Below are 18,694 nucleotides of genomic sequence, written 5' to 3' on the forward strand. Positions count from 1 at the left end.
AGGTACTGCAGTGGCCTTGAATTAATCACTTTTCTCTCTCTTGATTCCTGAAACTTTTCTAGGTGTAAAGTGGATATCTCGGCACTCCCTCTGAAGCAAGCCAACTGCCTGGAGCTGCCACTGGACAGCTGTCTGGGGGCTCTCCTTATGTTGGTCACACTTACACCCTGTGCGGGGGTCTCCGTCTCTGATCTGTGTGTCTGCCCCTTCGCAGACCCCAGCGAAAGAAAGCAGATTACCCAGCGATATGTGAGTGTTTTTCCTTATTGTATACTCCCCCTCCTCCCACCTTCTCTTTTAAAACAAAGTCTTTATTGAAACAAAGTCTCTGAATTGAAAAACTACATCAAAAGAGATCTTTGTCCCAAGTTTCCTTGTACGTCATAAAACAAGACATCAGACTTAGGGGTTAATGCATTAGTGAAAAGGTGACAGTGGAATTAAGAGTTGGTTTTGCTATTTTAAAAGGCAAAAAGAGATTCTGAATTTTTAGTGTTTAGCAAGTCTTTGGGGAATGTTGAAATCCCCAGGGAAGCAGACTCCTGCTTAGGCTGTGTGTGTGTGTGTAAATAGGACTTTTAATATGAGTTCACAAATAACTTTACCAGCCATTAATGGTTGCAATGTTATGGATACCTTTGCAGAACTTCTTAGGATCAAGTGAGAACCCGCTCATGCCTTGTAAAGCAATAACACTAGCTGGACATGAAGAACCGCTGTTCTGAACTAGTCTGGATGATAAGAGCAGTGTGTGATTTCTCCCTAAGTAGTTGCAATGAGCTTAACAGTCCACTCAGCATTTTTAAATGAAATGGCTGCGTCCTCTTCGTTTATTTTTTGTACTCTGGCTTTCCAGGTGCCTTTATTTGCATTCTGCTTTTATCCTATCTTCTGTATAAATCAATATGTTTATTTTAGTGCCACACAGGGAAAGCATGTTTTAGGGAAGTGGCATGAAAATGAAGCAAAGATGAATCCCTATTCAATGGCACTATCATTCTCAGCATAAACTTTAGTGTCTCCAGGATCCTTCACTGTGTAGATGTATTGATTAATTGAATAATTCTTTATCTTCGGGAGTACAAGACCTAGCCACATAGCTCATTGTCAATGCAGAGTGTGCATGTGAGGCTGGCATACTGTGAAGAAGGTTTGACACAACTATTAACATTCTCTCTGATTAGGTAAGCAAATGAAAATTTAATGGTGAAGAATAAAACTTTTCCCCAAGCTTTCCAGTGGATAAGTTGACAAATTTACCAAATTCGTGAGGAGTTTTGTGTGTTTATAAAGGAACATTAGATACCATCATAATGCCTGCTTTGAATAATACTTTAGGATTTGAGGAGTAGTCATCGAAAAGAGGTTTGAAGAGGCTATGGTCAAAATAGAAATAGTCAGTGCTTCTTCAGCTAGCAAGCTAGCCAGCACGTTAGAGGGAACGAATGCTGTTTCAAAGCACAAGTTACAGCCCCCTGGATTTGTTTTTTAAGTTATGAGGACAGATCCTCTTTAAAGGCATTTCCACTTCTAAATTGTAAAAGCACTTCATTTCAAATGCGTTCTCTTAGTTTAAAAACTAATTGTTTTGTTTGTTTAGGTTGAAAATATAGAGGAGAAACAACTTTCAAATGTTTTTAGGAATGATGCATATTAAGTTAGGCGAACTATTATTAAGCTTGTGTTATTCTACCTGAAATGCCTAAATAGCAAGTATTTTAATAGCCTTTCGTAAATCCTTGAGGTCTGTTTATCACAGGTTTTTAGCTATCTAATGATGACAGAAATAGCATGTCCAGAGGTTTTGAGGCAGTATCTTTTTCAGTAGGTGTGTTCTGGAGGCAGGAGAAGAGAGTTTATCTGCTGGCCTCTTTCATGCACAATTTCTTAAGGATGCCATGTATATAAACATCCAAATATTGCTATATGTGCTTAAGAATGAGCAGTAGATATATTCAGACTTTGGCTAGTACAAACTCAAGGCTAAAGTAAATATGAATCTAGGGTGATACTAGATACTTAATCTCTAATTCAATGAGCTAGCTAAAACAGACCAGAAAATTCACTGTTTCTGCCCCAACTCTCTTTAGAGTGGTGATAAGTATCTGTGATGGGTCCAAGTTTAGTCCTCTGGAATCCATAAAGTTTGTACTAACTAGGTCAGAATAATGTTGTGTTTCAGAGTGATTTAAAAGTTGCATTAATGAGAAAGAAGGGGGGAAAAAGAGTATCAGTGTAATTCTACCCACACATTTTCATGGTGGGGTATCTATGCTATCACCAGGGGGCGATGTTAAAAGTAGATTATATGTGCTTCTAATTGGTTTATTTTAAAGCTGTAGTTAACTAATTCTCAGTCACTTTTCTTTTAATCTGGCTGCTATAAGTGCCTAACCGTCCTTATATAATATGTTTTTGGGGATTTTTTTTAAAGATTTCATGAGAAAAAGGAAGATAAATCTAGGATGCACTTCCTATAGGACTTTATGACATTAAGTAGTATATTAAAAAGCTGTTTTCACTTGTATCACCTTTTCAACCCTCAGTGCTTACAGAACTCCCTGAAAGATGTGAAAGACGTCGGCATTCTACAAGTGAAGGTTTTAAAGGCAGCAGATCTCTTAGCGGCAGATTTCTCAGGTACAGGACATTTTCATTTTCTAATTTATCTTTATTTATTTCCTGCTTTGAAACAATCTCCTGGCAAAGCAAAATGCTTAATAAGCAGAAGTATGAATATAACAGTCATGCTCCTTCAAATAGAGTCATAGCAAAAAAGAGGCAGACTTGAGCAATTTCTTTCACATAAAGCACCTATTTACACAATTATTTCTTTCAAATGATTTTATGCTGATTCAGTAATATTCAAATCTATTGAGCTTCAAAAATATTTGTGGAGTATGAGTCACGACTTCTTTATTTGTTAAATTAAGTTGTTGGTCAAGCTTTTCTACGTAACCTCAAATGACAGTGATTCGACTTCTCGCCTTTTGCTGCTCTCTGTGCTGAATGGTTCATATGGTTCATAAATCTGAGCTTGAAGTCAGATCTGGCTGGCACCTCATCGTAATAATGACCAGAGCCTAGGCCCTGGAATCACTTTGCAGTTGACATTCATTGTCTTATAGGAAGTTTCTCTTGGTGCTTCTGTAACTTGAACTTTTAGAAAGAGGCCAAAGCAGACATGCTTTGTGCTGAATTATGCTCTCCTGCACGTAGAGTAATCCAGACACGCCAGTGTCTGACAGCGACTCCGCACTCATTGCCAAATTACCCCCTTGTGCTGACTAACAATTTAGCCGCCTACATGACAGATGCTATTTACCAAGTAAATTGATGAATACAAAGAGTATTCTACAGCATGGTTCTATCTATTGATTCAGGATTGCATGGTTTTTAAAAATATATATCTCATATTTTTAGAATGTGGGCTACTCTTTTTCTTCCTTTCAGACAGGAACAATTTCACTATATTCGTACAGCCTCTAAATTTCTGAGACTGAGTTTAAGGAAGTTCAACCATTGGAAAAGAGAACTTTAGTTTTCAGCGCATTATATTACAGAAATTTTAGGAAATATAAACTTAGTTGAAAAAAAAAAAGTTCTCCTCACCCTGCTCAAAAATGAAGCAATAGAAATGACTACCCTACAAGATGATCCTGACTAGTGAGAAGATCCAAAAATGGTTTTTGGGCCAAATAGAAGATACAATTTTTGAGGCTTGTAGGTGAAGTACTCAGATGATTGCTTTTAATATTCACTAGTATTATTGCAAATGTTTGTAATCTCATGTTAATTAAGACATTTTTCTTTTTACTTATATTTTATGAAAACAGTCAACATTTCACATGTGCCTTTGACATTAGTGGTTCTGTCATCCCTAAAGCACATTTAGAATTGCCTATGAATTTTCCAGAGAAAATTATTTTTAATTCCATGTAATTGTTTACATACAGCGCTTTTCGAATGCACAGTTGTTTTTCTCTCAGGAAATGTCTCCAGCCCCAAGAACTCATTTATGCCTTCCAGCATTTAAAAAAATTCTTTCTGTAAGTTGCATATATATATCTTTTAATCTCCAGTGACTGATGATAATGCATTAAGAGTATTTTTTGAAGGCTTGTTTACAACAACATCCATATGTGGAAACCCTTTGTTTTTTTAACCCGAGATGGAGTCCTGCTCTGTCGCCCAGGCTGGAGTGCAATGGTGCCATCTTGGCTCACTGCAACCTCCGCCTACTGGCTTCAAGCAATTCTCCTGCCTCAGTCTCCCCAGTAGCTGAGATTACAGATGCCTGCCACCACACCTGGCTAAGGGAAACGCTTTTGAAAAACTTAATTTACTTAACCTGTTCTATCAAGTAACCTCCATAAAGCCCCCAAAACTAGTTTTTATAAAGATTGTTTCAGGCCAGTGTATCATCTCCAAAGAGTATTTTGACTATTAAAATAAAGTGAATAGGAGAGGATACCTGAAGAAAGAGTCTTTGTAAAGACCCTCTCTATGGAAGAATAATTTTGGGAGAAATGTTTTCATCTTGTTGTTTTATGTTCAAGGTATTCAGTAGTTAGTTTTGGAGTGCATGAAGGTAAGTACCAACAAATTCCAATAACGATAGCAGTAGTTAGAAATGAAATAATGCTGTGTGGTTCGACTAAATGCCCTGGTGTTTTACTATTTCTGTATTTATGAGAAAATTCTTGCTATAGTGAATTGAGGAAAAGTGATTTGTCATTAGCTAAACATGTGTTTAGACCATAATGACCTTCGTTTTTAGAACTAAGTCTCACAGTCTACGTTTATACATTGTCAGGCTCCTGTGTGAATCCTCCAGAGTGTTGTTCCCACCAAGGCACTGCTTTAGGGCTACAAAGTGGACTTATTCCAGATACTTGTAATTTAACTTTTCTATGTGAAAAAAGAAATGGATTCACATTACCGTGAGGTAGCAATGAATACCTCTAAGAGGTCAGCGATCGTGGCCTACGGTGGGGATCAGGCATTACTGCTGTTATCATTATTGTTACCAATTCAAAGTATGTAGTAAAAAAATAAAACAGACCTCAACAGTGTCATTGGATCAGGATCAGAAAAGCCACCCATTTTTGTCACTGCCAGGAACATTTAAGAAATAAGTATTTCTACTCTATGCCTTCCATTTTCCAGTCATCTTACTTTATAAATGAGCGTTCATTTATTGCAGTTGCTAGGGGAGTAAAGCATTCACCCACAAATTAAAAAAAAATGCATTTACTCCGGGTAACCAGGGACATTCTCTAAAGAATGATGGTCATTTTAGACATGGTGCAAAAGGGAACCTTTCGTTCTTTCTGCTTTTCTTTTATCATATGTTTTTATTTTGTGGTAATTGCATGTTTCTAAGAACAACATGAAGTAACCACAATAAATGATGCTTCAGTTTAGTTTCACCTAAAGTTCAGGAATCCTGATAAAGCAAAAGTCCATAGGGATTAGTCTTGGCAGTAGTCCATACGGAGGTTATAGTTACCGTTTTGGGGGCAAAGGGACCACACATCCTGGAGGAGGAGTGAATGCATATGGTAAACTCTGTGGTCAGTAGTTTCCTAATTTTAAAGGCGTCCACCTCTTTTCGAGTAACCATTAGAAAAAGAAAATATAGGTCATTCAAGCCACTGGAATCAAATTAGAAGGATATTCCCTGTGAGTTGTTATTGATGTTATGATTATATAGTCATAAGAAATTAAACTCTGGAAAAATTGAATACTCATTACTATGTTAGTATTTTAGAACATTAGAATAAAATATAGTAAGGTGAATTTATTTCTCATAAAGTTGTTTTATCTATAAAGGAAAATAGTGTATACATTTTCAAATGTGTTAAAAGATATGAATAAGCCTAAATCTGTGTATATTACCAGTATTATATTTACAAATGGTAAAGTCTTTAATTCTGTAATGTATAAAAAGGTATATTTACTGTTTTTAAATTATGCCTTTTTAAATAAATATGCTAATTGATTGTGGTTGAAGCTATCTGTTAATACATTTAAATGTATATTTATCTTGGCATTTTTTAGAGTTTCTGACATTTGTGTACAAGAGAGAAGACTTTATTCAAAGAATCTTAAGTAATCTATCTTCTTTGGAGCCTGTCTCTCTAAAATTGGTAAAAGCTATTTTTTCTCAGGTCTATGCCAACGTTAGACGTGGATAGCCATAAGCAGTTATTCTAGTAGAAAAGCCTGTCAAATGTTTTTTAAAGAATTTGCTTCACAAATTCCTTGTGCCCAGTGTAACCTAACATTTTTAAGTAATAGGTGATGCAGCCTGATGTCATTACTTTTGTAGTAAACCAGGCCACAGCCTTGATTCATGAAACAAATGATAAATTGTACTTGGAGGCTCAAGGTGAATAGCTGTGTGTAGTGTTTGACAAGACCAACATACTTCACTCAGCTACTGCTAGTCTTAAAATGCAGGTATTTTAAGAAGAAAACAACTTGCATTCTAATGATTAACTGAGAAAGAGAAACATTTTATTCTGGACAATGCTGAGAAATGGACAGTATAGCAGGTTTCATACCTACAGTAGAGGCCCAGACAGAAAATTGTGGTATATGCTGCCCAGGGGCACATCTGATCATAAATTAATACTGTCGAAAGAAAATACAAAGTTAATCTCATAAACTGTAAAAAGAGAATATAGTAAACAATGGGTTAATGGGAAAATTGTTAGAGAATTGAAATGTTTTTCAGTCCAGATTATGTCACCTTTCAGTACACATGACAACACCTATGTTACCCATTGAGAGAGATCAGCCAATGAAGAGTAGGAAACTGTATTGGTTTGCTCAGCACATGTGTGCAGATTATTCAGGATAGCCTTATTATAATTGATAGTATGCTGCTGAGAAGCTGCCAGGATTGTAATGTGTTGGGGTTAATTCAGCACTAGGAATTGAAACCATCATGGCCACCACTGGCATGATGCATATGCCAAGATTCCACACCAAATCAATGATTCTTCCTTAGCATTCTTAGAATCAAAAAGTGGGTTCATATAGCTACCTTCCTGTTACTTAAGCTTTCTCTTTATTAGTTTTATTCTCTAAAATAATTATTGTAAGAGACTTCCTTCCCCATAAAGGATGTTCCAAAGACAAGAGGCCATTCTTCAGTCTCCCTCTGTTTCACACTCATGGCCCTTACCCTGTTCCTCCCAGGATGCCCCCTACCCACTCAGAATCCTACATAATAGGGGAACTGGAAACTTAGGGGAGTTTACTTTAACTCACCATGCCAAGAGTAGCAACAAAGCAATCAGAGCAGCCCTCCACGCCTAGCTCAGTGTGGGAGGATATGAAGTGACATAATAGCATAACAGAAAATGCAGTATAGGCTTCAATATCCTCTCTTTTTATAGCACAATCCCATTGTTCAATCCGTTCTCACATTGCCATAAAGAAATTCCTGTGACTGGATTATTTATAAAACAAGAGGTTTAATTGGCTCATGGTTCTGCAGGCCGTATAAGAAGCATGACAGCTTCTGCTTCTTGGGAAGTCTCAGGGAGCTTTTACTCTTGATGGAAGGCAAAGCAAGAGCAGTGGAGCAGGAGTCTTACATGGCAGGAGCAGGACCAATGGATAGGGGATGCTACACACTTTTAAATAACCAGATCTCGTGAGAACTCTATCAGGAGATAGCACCAAGAGGATAGCGCTAAACCATTCATGAAGGTTCCACACCTGTGATCTAATCACCTCCTGCTGGGCCCCATCTCCACCATTGGGGATTACACCTGGACCTGAGATTTGGGTAGGGACATAGATCCAAACCATATCACTCATCTTCATTTTTCATGTTTCCATTATTCTAATAATCTATATGTTATGATGAGAAGCTAGGGAATTATCAGGAGGCAATGGAGGGACAAAACTGGAAATATCATCTTGACTCACAATTTGGAGTTGCTTGCCTTCCAGAATTCTCCTGGGGATTTTTATTTCACCCTTGAGACTTTTTGGCACCCTTTGCCATTAAAAACAAACAAACAAACAAACAAAACCCAGCCATCAATCATGAAAAGTTTCCAAAATATATCTGGATCCTCTTGATATCTTGGTAATAAAGGTGTCACTTGGACCCTTTTCTCTTTCCATTGTTAATAAAGGAAATAACTCCCAAATTAGCATAATCTCAAAATATCTATCAGAGGAAAAATAAATATGTTTCCAGATGAGAAATCTAGGTTATTATAAAGTATCATTATTTGATAAATAGGCATGTTAGGGGACCATAACAATTGCCTGATCCAGGAGAATAAAGATACATTTAATTACAGAACCACTGTTTCTTTCCAGAGAACCCAATATAGCTTCCTCGACCACTTTTTAAGTATTTCTCAACTTCAGGAAAGTCAGCTTGGGGGCAGTTCTGGTAATCGACCACAGATATTCATTGAGCACCACACTTGGTTAACAGACACACCCTTAGGGAGCTTGTGATCCCTAAGAGAAGGCTCAATCTTCACTCTGCCTTCGCTCCTCTACTGCAGGACATGAGGTGTAGGAGGTGGTGTGTACCTTTGAAATAGATGGAGACCTTCTTCAAAATCAGGGGGTTGCATTTCCAGTTCACTGGTTCCTTGGCTATGCCATTAGGAGGAGCTCTTGGTCTGTCCCCCACACAGATTTGAGCCGTAACTGCAGTAAAATATTCCATTCCTTGGGTAAGTGCATGAGCCTTTTCCATGGGCCCTGGATTCAGCCTTAACTAAACCAGTGTCCAGTTCAATGATTTATTCATTGAAGATACAGATTAGTGCCCATGTTTTTGCCTTTTGTTTGTATGGTAGCTGTCTCTCATTTTAATCCCTATGTCTAATGACATGGAAGATATACAGAAGCAGAGACCCATGTGTTAATCTCAGTTCTCCCACATACTGGCCTTAGGCTCCCTCTAAGCCTCCATGTCCTCATGGGTATTTTAAGGGTTAAATCAAATCCTAAATGAACGTGACTGATATATATTTTGTGCTTAATAAATGTATTTCCCATTCCTTATTAAATGCATTTTATTAGAGTATATTTGATACGTGAAGAATTGTATAGGTTGTTTTGTTCACATATTGTTTATAATTTCCCTAATTTTAGATCATGTTAGACATATAAGCTGATAACCACTTTTATCTCTTCAGCCACTTTTAGAAATCTAGTTACCACTCTAAGATGTTTCTTTTTGTTTCTATTTCTATCGAGTGCTTAAAAAGAAGGCAAAAAAATATGCTTCATGGTAGAGAAATTCTCATACTGAACTACTTTAGTGCTTGAATTTTACATTTTGATAATGTGGATAATAGTTTTATTAGTATAAAATAGCTTGGCGTGTTCATCTTTTTGTTGTTGTTGTTATACAAAAAAGTGCTATTGTCAAACTGTTGACCAAAATGGGGCACTTAGACCCCACATTATAGAGTAAAAATGTTTCTGCCTTGTACTATGATACTGACTTTTGAGTTGTTTCTGGAAATTATAATAATGACTACAAGTTTTTTTATATTGCTGTTTTTGTTTTGAAACGTAAGACTGCTTGTGTCAGAAGAGGAATAGTCTCATGGTTATTGTTCACTGAGTTTTCAACCACATGCCCATATTATGGTTTCATTTAATTGTCTGTCTCTTGAAGCTGTATCCATAGCAATACCTCATCTCTTAAAGATGCCCTATTTTCAAAGGGATGGCTATAATTGCAATTTCTAGAAAGCTCTGTAGTCGTGATTGAACGTTTTTAATTTTCAAGAGATCTTCATGGATAGCTAAGCCCAAATCAAGACCAACTTTTGAAAAACACATTAAAAATTACATAAATCTGCCTCTGGCAGGCCGTCTGCTTCAACTGCCTGCGAAAGAACATGGACTGTAGCCATTGCAAAGTTTGGGAGTATATGGATGACTTAGTGGTTTATAACTTAGAGGCACCATGAGGTTGAATGAATTCAGCTCATTTGTGACATTCCATGAATTAACAGAGGAATTGCTTCCATATTAATGGGTGAGTTCTTAGTAACATTTAAATTTATTTAGCAAATATACCTTTTCTATTCTATGTGATACCTTATGATTTTTCCTGGTGACATGGTAGAAAAGAGGAATTGGTCCCTGACCTCATATGAAGTGACTGATTTAACCAGTGGCTGTCTAATTTCAATTACTTCTAAGGTCAAGAACGTGGTGTTAATTCTTATGGAAGGGATGCCTGACTGGAGATACTGCAGGAAGTGATGTTCTAGCAGAGATGTCAAATAGAGACATGAGAAAGAGTTGGCACTGCAGAGATGAAGGAAAGGCACTTGAAAATGAGGAGACAGCAGTGTTCCAGGGCCTGCCCAGCTTTTTCAGAGGTCTGGAAGAAAGCAAGCAGGACTAGAAGACAGAAAGCAAAAGAAACCTCTCAGGGGAGAGGATGTTCATGTCTTAGGTGGGACTGGATGACATAGGAGCTTCCGGGCCAGGTGAAGAAATTTGGAAAACTATTAAGGGAATGATATGATCCAATATAAACTAACAAAAGTTTATTCTGGCAGCTGTGAGGAGCAAGGATTTTGAGAGGAGAATGAAAATGGGAAGATGTTAGACAAGATCAGTAAATGATGATATTGTTGAGGGGCTTGAGAAGTAGCAGGGAAGTGGAGTTAGAAGAAGAAAATATTTAGGGCCAAGCGCAGTGACTCGCACCCATAATTTCAACAATTTAAGAGGACAAGGAGGGAGGATTGCTTGAGCCCAGGGGTTCCAGACCAGACTGGTCAACATGATGAAACATGGTGTCTACCAAAAAAAAAAAATTAACCAGGTATGGTGGCATGTCCTTGTAGTCCTAGCTAGTCATAGAGGCTGAGGCAGGAGGATTGCTTGATCCCAGGAATTCAAAGTTACAGTACCATGAGCTATGATTGCACCATTGCACTCCAACCTGGGTGATAGAGTGAGACCTTGTCTGTATTTAAAACATACAAATAAAAAGGAAACTTTCTCATGTCACTCATCTTGTTTGCTCTAGGTGTTAGAATATAGGATTATCAGAAATTAAGATAAATAACATTTTAGCAAGGTGAAGTCCTATTTTTCCTTTACTGTTCTTGCAGTCCTAGTATGGACATGTCTGCCCCTTGTTCTAGACATCTGTCACAGCAAGGTGAACAGGTCTTTGCCTGTGTGATGCTGAAGAAGTCATTATTTGTCCTAGAGAAGGCCAGGACCCATCTGGAAAGGCTGGACGTATATGAAAAGTTAGGCCTAGAAGAACAGAGATCAACATTTCATTTTCTTTTAAAGGCCTCCTCAGCTCCTAGCACAGTGCTTTGCACATTCTGAGGATCATTAAGCAGTTGTTGAATATATGAACAGGTACATCGTACAGCAGGCATTATAATGTCCAAACTCATTATCATAGGAGTCTGGGGTCTCCCTGGAGGTTGCAGAGAAAGTGCCACAAAGAAGGCAAGGTTAAACTAGGCCTGAGAAGTTAGTTTTTTTGGGTTTTTTTTGTTTTTTTTTAATGTTTTCCTTTTTTGGAGAGCAAGGAGATTGGAAGGGCACAGAGGGACAAGCTATTCCCCATGCAAAGTAGGAAGCAGAAATGAGCCCTGTTACTCTGTGTGCAGGACCGGATAGGGCAGCCTAGTGAAGTTAGGAGTGGAGGAAAGAGACACCAACCTTGCTAAAGAGTTGGTGAACAGTGGGTAGATAAGGATGGGTTATGTGGGGTAAACAGATAGAAAATATAGATTTCCAGAACTGATCAATTAAAATGTGCTCCAATATCTGATAGTAAAGTTTGTAAACAAATGGTTGGAAATAAGACATGAAAATAGAGTTTTAGAAATTTTCATCTGGAATGGCTCTGCTGTCCTCCCACGTCCCCCAAGCCTCTCTGAGCTAAAATGCTCCATATTTAGTTTCAGGAACTGTGTTGGTCCAGAAGTGCTTTCTTCCAACTCTACCCCTTGTATTGTATTGACAGTCTAGGGTGGTTCCTGGCTCCTGGATGAGTAGAATGAAATGAAAACTCCTGGTCATGGTCTTCAAGCCAATCTTAGTACCTATCCACCTGTATCTTACATTACCCGATTATCGCTATTTGCCTCTCTCTCTCATATATATATATAATATAAATATCATATATGTGATATATAATATAAATATCATATATGATATATAATATATAATGTGTAATATATGATATATAATATATGATATGTAATATATAATTATATATGATATGTAATATATAATTATATATGACATAATTATATATGACATATAATTATATATGACATAATTATATATGACATATAATTATATGTCATATATAATATATAATATATGACATAATCTATAATTATATATGATATATTATATATGATATATAATGTATAATATAATATATATCATATATAATATTATATATGATATATATTATATATAATAATATATCATATATATATATCCTCCTAATAAATTTGATGCTTTGACCTGTCCCGTCTCCACAAGAAGGACTTATCCATTTCTGCTCATCAAACACTCCTCTTGTAAACCTCGATTAAGAATCACCTCCACTGAGAAATCTTTCTGAACTTTTCTGAACTGAATTACATTTCTCTGAACTTTCATGTTCTCATCTGCATTTCACTGCTGCCCTCTGTCCCTAGGCCATAGCACTGTTCTTGGGGGATGGTAAGAGCATACATATATTGGGTGTGCCTGCTTCAGGACCCTTAAGTGAATATGCATGCTGACTGTGGAGTGGAAATTTACGAATGTGGGATATAAGAGTCATAACAGCAATACACAATTGGAGATCTGAAATGGAAACAACTCAGTTTGCTGTGGGATGAGAATGAGGAAACTTTTCTTGGAAAGGGCAGCATTTTCAGAACAGCAGAGACCATTATGAGAGTCCCTTGCAGGTAATTGCTTAGGTGGTCATTGTATTTCAGGGTCAGTTTAGTGCTAGGAACATTTATTAAGCTATGTGCTTAATAAACGGTTATCAAATGGGCTGGGCATGGTGGCTCATGCCTGTAATCCCAGCACTTTGGGAGGCTGAGGTGGGTGGATCACCTGAGGTCAGGAATTTGAGACCAGCCTGGCCAACATGGTGAAACCCTGTCTCCACTAAGAATACAAAAATTAGCTGGGCGTGGTGGCACGTGCCTATAATCCCAGCTACCCGGGAGGCTGAGGAGGGAGAATTGCTGGAACCCAGGAGGCAGAGGCTGCAGTGAACCAAAATCACACCACTTCACTCTAGCCTAGGCAACAGAGTGAGACTCCATCTCAAAAAAAAAAAAAAGGGGGGTTATCAAATGAATGATATGACTATTGTAACACATTTATTATCTGTCATTCAGCTTCTATAATTGATACAAAGGTAAAACTGTTTAAGTGAACCCCCCCCTTACTTGCCATTCAAGAAATACAAATAAATTTTAAAGCAATGTTGGAAAATAGCAAAGGCTATTGAGTGCAAAGTGCTAAACCTCAGTGTGAAACTGAATTATCAGTGGCATAAATGTGTCAAGGTGATGTGGCTTCTGGACACAGAGGAGGTCTTCTAGATGTTTTTCCTGTGAAATGGGTGGTACAAAGAGGAAAAGCATGGCCTCAAATGTATGTATGTCAGGCTGCCTTGTCCTTTTCTCTCAGTACCATTGGTGAGCATTTGGACATTTCATTTATTATGAGAGATACTTGTTATCTCAAATAAGAATATTTGTTATTGAAATTTTACTCAAAGTCCCCATGTATCTGAAACTTTTTAAGAGAAATCAATCCATAAAATGTGCATAAATTATTCTATAAACATTTTAATGTCTTTGTTTCTTCTTGCTTCTCTCTGTTTATACTGTAATATTAATAAATGCAGCATTTTAATGAGCTTTGACTGAATTATCTTCAGAGAGTTGGTACAATGTGTTCCTTGGAGACACATAACTGAAGTTCCTGGTTTCTGGAGGAAAGTCTGTTCCTCATTAGCTGGGACAGCTAAGAGTGTGCTTGCTTGAGAGAGCGGGAGCCACAGAACGAGCCCACCTGTGCCTCAACAGGACCAGGCAGCATCTCTGCCCTGCTGTGGAGTAACCCCAGGGTTTTCATTAAAAGTGTCAGACGGTTTCCCTGGAGCAACTGCTGATGGCGTGTCATGCTGGCGTCTCTGGAGGAGCAGCGCTGACACCTACTAATAGTCTGACAAACGGTTAAGTAGCTGTTTCAGCCTGGGTGGAGAAATCAAGCATGGTATACCTGAGCATTAAGCCAAAAGTATGTGGTCTCTTCTTGTTCACAGTTGCTGAAGAGGAAATGGTGTTGTTCTATGTTGGTAGGCTTTTCCCCAGCTAACTCCAGCCTCTTCCCCTGCAAACCACATGGCCAGCGTAAACTGTCTTTAAATAAATAAGACTTTTTGTGGGTGCAGATGGATTTTTATGTTAGTTTGATTTTGACTCCCCAGCATCTAAAATCCCTTCCGTGTTTGAATCATTTCCCATTGTATATTTTGAAGAAGAGGTCAGAGCCCACTTTCATTCACAGAAGCTACAAAGTCAGTATTCCCTTTGTGAGTTCTGGCCTTTCAGGCCTGGGTACTTGGCTGTGTAAGACAGGCCCCGGAGGCCCTTGCATCGGTCTTGAGTGAGGCAGAGAAGCAGGAGTAGAGAATTCATATTGGAAGTGAATTGTGAGGGCAATATTCTGGGGAAGCAGAGGCCACAACAGACTTTTCCTGGTATGAGATATGGGCTGAGTTTCTTGTGCTTAAGTATTCTTTGGTTTATAGTGATATTTTTTAGCCCGATTCTCCAGCCTTTGTAGGAATTCTGAATGCTGTTTGATATTATTTTAATAAATTTCTTTTCCGCTATATGTAGACAGGGACCATTTCCATTGTTTGCAATTGAAAACCCTCACTCCTTCCTTTATGTCTGTGGCTTGATCATTGTCTACTAGCAACTGAAATAGTAGCATTGGCTTAAAAGCTTTGGCGAGGAATCTAAGTGTCCAGGCCACTAGTCAGTTGAGTGGAATCTCCTGTTTAATACTATTCATCGCCCATGCGTCTGCTCTTCTCCTCCTCCCTTTTTAAACAATAATCTTCATGCAGGCTCCTGCAAGTATCAATATCTCTATTGATGTGCTGTACCTCAGAGCGCCTGGTTATTAAGCGAATTAGATGGAGGTTCAGTGACCCGAATGGTAGGCCAGCAGGTCAAGAGGCCTGAGCACTCTCTGGCTTAGGCCCTGGCCTGGGACTCCTTGGCCATTTGTTGGAACAGCATCTGTCCTTGTGCCCCCAATTAATTTAGCAAGCGCTGCTTTGTAAAGTGCCAGTGTGCTGCAGACGCCGGCAATGCGTTCATGTCCTATGGACATTATGGAGCCATTCGTTCTTTCCCTGACAGTTCCAATTCCAGATCCTTCCGCCAAACACAGCAAAAGAGAAGTGAGTTTTTTGCTTGGTAACACTGTAGGTCTAACTTTGGATCTGGAAATTTCTTACGTTTTTTGGTGTGCAAATATGGGAGATAGGGTAGAAAGAGAAGAGGTGAGAAGTGAAAGATGAGCTTTATTTTTTTTTGTTAAGTTAAAAACTCTGACCTTTATTGAGTTATACTTTTTTTTGTTGTTTGTTTTATGACACCAAAAATGTAGCTCGTGTATTCTCATAACGTACAGAGTATACAGGATCATGAGTGTTTGTGACCATTTGCTTAGGAGCAGAGCTTAACTCCTAAAGAGTCATTTTTACACTTTTTCTCACTTCCTCTTATAGCCATGTAGAAGCCTGTAAGTTACAGGTTTCCAGTTATAGAATAGTAATTATACAGATTGACTTAGAATTCAGGAAGGAAACAGAGGTGAACTTCATTTTAAAAACAAAGAAATGGGCTCTCATGCCAAATGGATTCCCGCTCCTGTGAAATGTGTGGCCGCTGGCTTTCAAGGCCTGGTCTTGCGTGGTGTGTTAGTCTGTTTTCACGTTGCTGATAAATACATACCTGAGGCTGGGTAATTTATAAAAGAGGGTTAATGGACTCACAGTTCCACGTGGCTGGGGAGGCCTCACAATCGTAGCAGAAGGCGAGTCACGTCTTACATGGCATCAGGCAAAAGAGAATGAGAACCAAGTGAAAGAAAAACCACTTATAAAACCATCAGATCTCATGAGACTTATTCTCTACCATGAGAACAGTATGGGGGAAACCGCCCCCATGATTCAATTATCTCCCACCAGGTCCTTCCCACAACACATGGGAATTATGGGAGCTACAATTCAAGATGATATTTGGGTGGGGACACAACCAGACCGTATCAGGTGGTGTGTTTGTTCTAACCCGTTAAGTATGCTAAAGGTACAACACTTGTAGCCTCTGCCTGTCTCCTGGATTCCCACACAGGGCCTCCGTGACTCATTGGAAAAGGAGTCTTGCCTTCCCTCTTTCAGCAAGCACAACTTTATCTGACTCTTGTTCACATTGCCCTTGTCCCTTTCGAGATTCACTTGTCTTTGACCAATGTGTATGTTATCTTTCCAGGGAAGAGTGACCCATTTTGCTTGTTGGAGTTAGGCAATGACCGACTTCAGACGCATACCGTCTACAAAAACCTCAACCCTGAATGGAACAAAGTTTTTACATTGTAAGTGCTTTAGCCTCTGGAATTATTTCTGCTATGCTTGGAAGGTAGTCTGGGGCTCTTGAGTGGAATTTTCTGTCCATTTTTATGGGCAAAGAGTAAATTTTATTGTTTTTTCTTTTGAAAACCTTTTATCCTTTCATTTTATAGAGTGTGGTGTTAATAATAGAAGAGACCGTTTGGAACTGCAAGGGACTGTTATAGGAGGCATTTGTAAAGTAGATCTTTTAGTGACTAAATTAATCTATGAATAAATGGAAGCGTCCATATTTCTAGGTTAATTCATTCGTGGGTTAAGGAAATGGAGACCTGCCTTAAATTCAATGATCTTATGTGTTCTAAGATCTGCCAAAATCTTTAGGAAAATACAGATTATCTGTGACTCCTTAGAGACCCCCAAAGGCTCCTTATATTCCAGTTTATCTGAGCGACCCATCCCACAGTGATTCTCTGCCCACACTATCAAACCCGGGCATTTAGGAGGCTGGATAGATTTAAGATCTTAGTTTGCTTCAGATTTCAAGGCACCTGAACATTGAGGGGAGGCCCTGTTGAATTTGGGTAAAATGGTGACATACTGTCCCCACGAAGCTAAATCAATGCTCTGTCTGTGCTTATAAGTGAAAAAATAAAGTTCATTTTGAGTAGAGTGAATGCTATTAGCAGAAAGTTCCCAAGGATCTATGAAAAGTGGATTAACTCTGCAAAACACTTTTGCCAATGGCCAGATATAAGAGTCTCTTGTTTCCCTAACACGTTGCCAATGGCCATGGCTCCATTTTTCATTGTCCCTGGTATCTGGCTTCTGGTCAATATTAAAAAATATATATTTTTAGTATTTTGTGTTTCAACAACAGAGGGTTTCTAAGCGTTTCAGGAAATAGTGATTTTTCACCACCATTTTATTTTAAAGGTAATTCTTAATTTTAAAAAATGTTAACTCCTTTCATTTGGAAGCTTTTTAAAAATTACTTTGGTTGGACACTCTGCTAATGCTTTCTCCCTATCTCTTTCTTTATTTTGTTTCTTTGACAGTCCTACCCTTGAGTGCAGGTATCCTGTTTGAAAAATGTCATAGTAAAAAAGTTGACTTCTTTTTTTCATATGGATGTCTGAATCTTCTATGATGGAAGGTTTGGGAATACAGTCAGTTTGATTTAATTTTTGGAATTTAATTAAATGGTAGTTTTATACTCTAAGGACATACAGATTTAATTAGTGAAACAGTGTTTCCAGATCTTCATGGAACAGACTTCACTTGTGTGTTTTTGTGTATAATACATGGTATTTTTGTTACAGTCCCATTAAAGATATCCATGATGTTTTGGAAGTGACAGTGTTTGATGAAGATGGAGATAAACCCCCAGATTTTCTTGGAAAAGTTGCCATTCCCTTGCTGTCCGTAAGTTTCCTTTATTAATAAACAATTTGTGAGTCATTTTATAGTTGATGAGTTTCTATGGTCTAGAGTTGCTTTATCTTTGTCAACCTGGGGGAAAAAAATCCTCCTAACTATAGCAGGAAACGATTGTTTTATTCCTCATTCTTATCCGGTATTTTCAGTAGTTTCAGATATAAAGGGATGTAATTTTCTTCTGTTTCAGTCCAATATTGACTTAACCAACCAAAACATTTTGACCAGTTTTTCAATTCATTTTCAGTCTTCCCAACTTAAGATAGGAATTTGTCTTTGGTTACAAGGAATATAGATGAATGACTGATTTTCTATTTATTAATGAAAAACACACATGTATTTCTTTATAGCTCCTTACTGTACATTTCTTCAAAGATTAATTGTTGGTAACTGCATATTTGTTCTCAGTTCTCTTAAAGGCCATTTTCCCAAAAGTTCTATTTGTCTTTTTAGCAGTCATGTTTGCTTTTGGTCTCAAAATTAAAAAATGCTTTGTGGAAGAAAGCAGAGAGCCTTTCTTGGAGAAGGAAAAGCGTTTTCGCAGTCCAGCTATAAGATAATGCACCAGGGTCAGTGAAGGAAAAAATACTTACAAAATTC

General features: G+C 38.0%; 1 protein-coding gene across 4 annotated transcripts in view; it reads left to right on the top strand.

The window, feature by feature from the left end:
- Window positions 1-18,694, top strand: part of MCTP2 (multiple C2 and transmembrane domain containing 2) — a 258,566-nt gene that overhangs the window by 136,296 nt on the left and 103,576 nt on the right. For all 4 annotated transcript variants that reach the window (XM_034939475.4, XM_057299844.2, XM_034939474.3 and 1 more), the window contains 4 exons: window positions 63-249; window positions 2,547-2,640; window positions 16,581-16,683; window positions 17,980-18,082. In XM_034939475.4, the coding sequence (XP_034795366.2) occupies window positions 63-249; window positions 2,547-2,640; window positions 16,581-16,683; window positions 17,980-18,082 (487 nt within the window). The remainder of the gene's footprint in view (window positions 1-62; window positions 250-2,546; window positions 2,641-16,580; window positions 16,684-17,979; window positions 18,083-18,694) is intronic.

This window comes from Pan paniscus, chromosome 16, assembly GCF_029289425.2.
Source record: "Pan paniscus chromosome 16, NHGRI_mPanPan1-v2.0_pri, whole genome shotgun sequence".
Classification (NCBI taxonomy): Eukaryota; Metazoa; Chordata; class Mammalia; order Primates; family Hominidae; genus Pan; species Pan paniscus.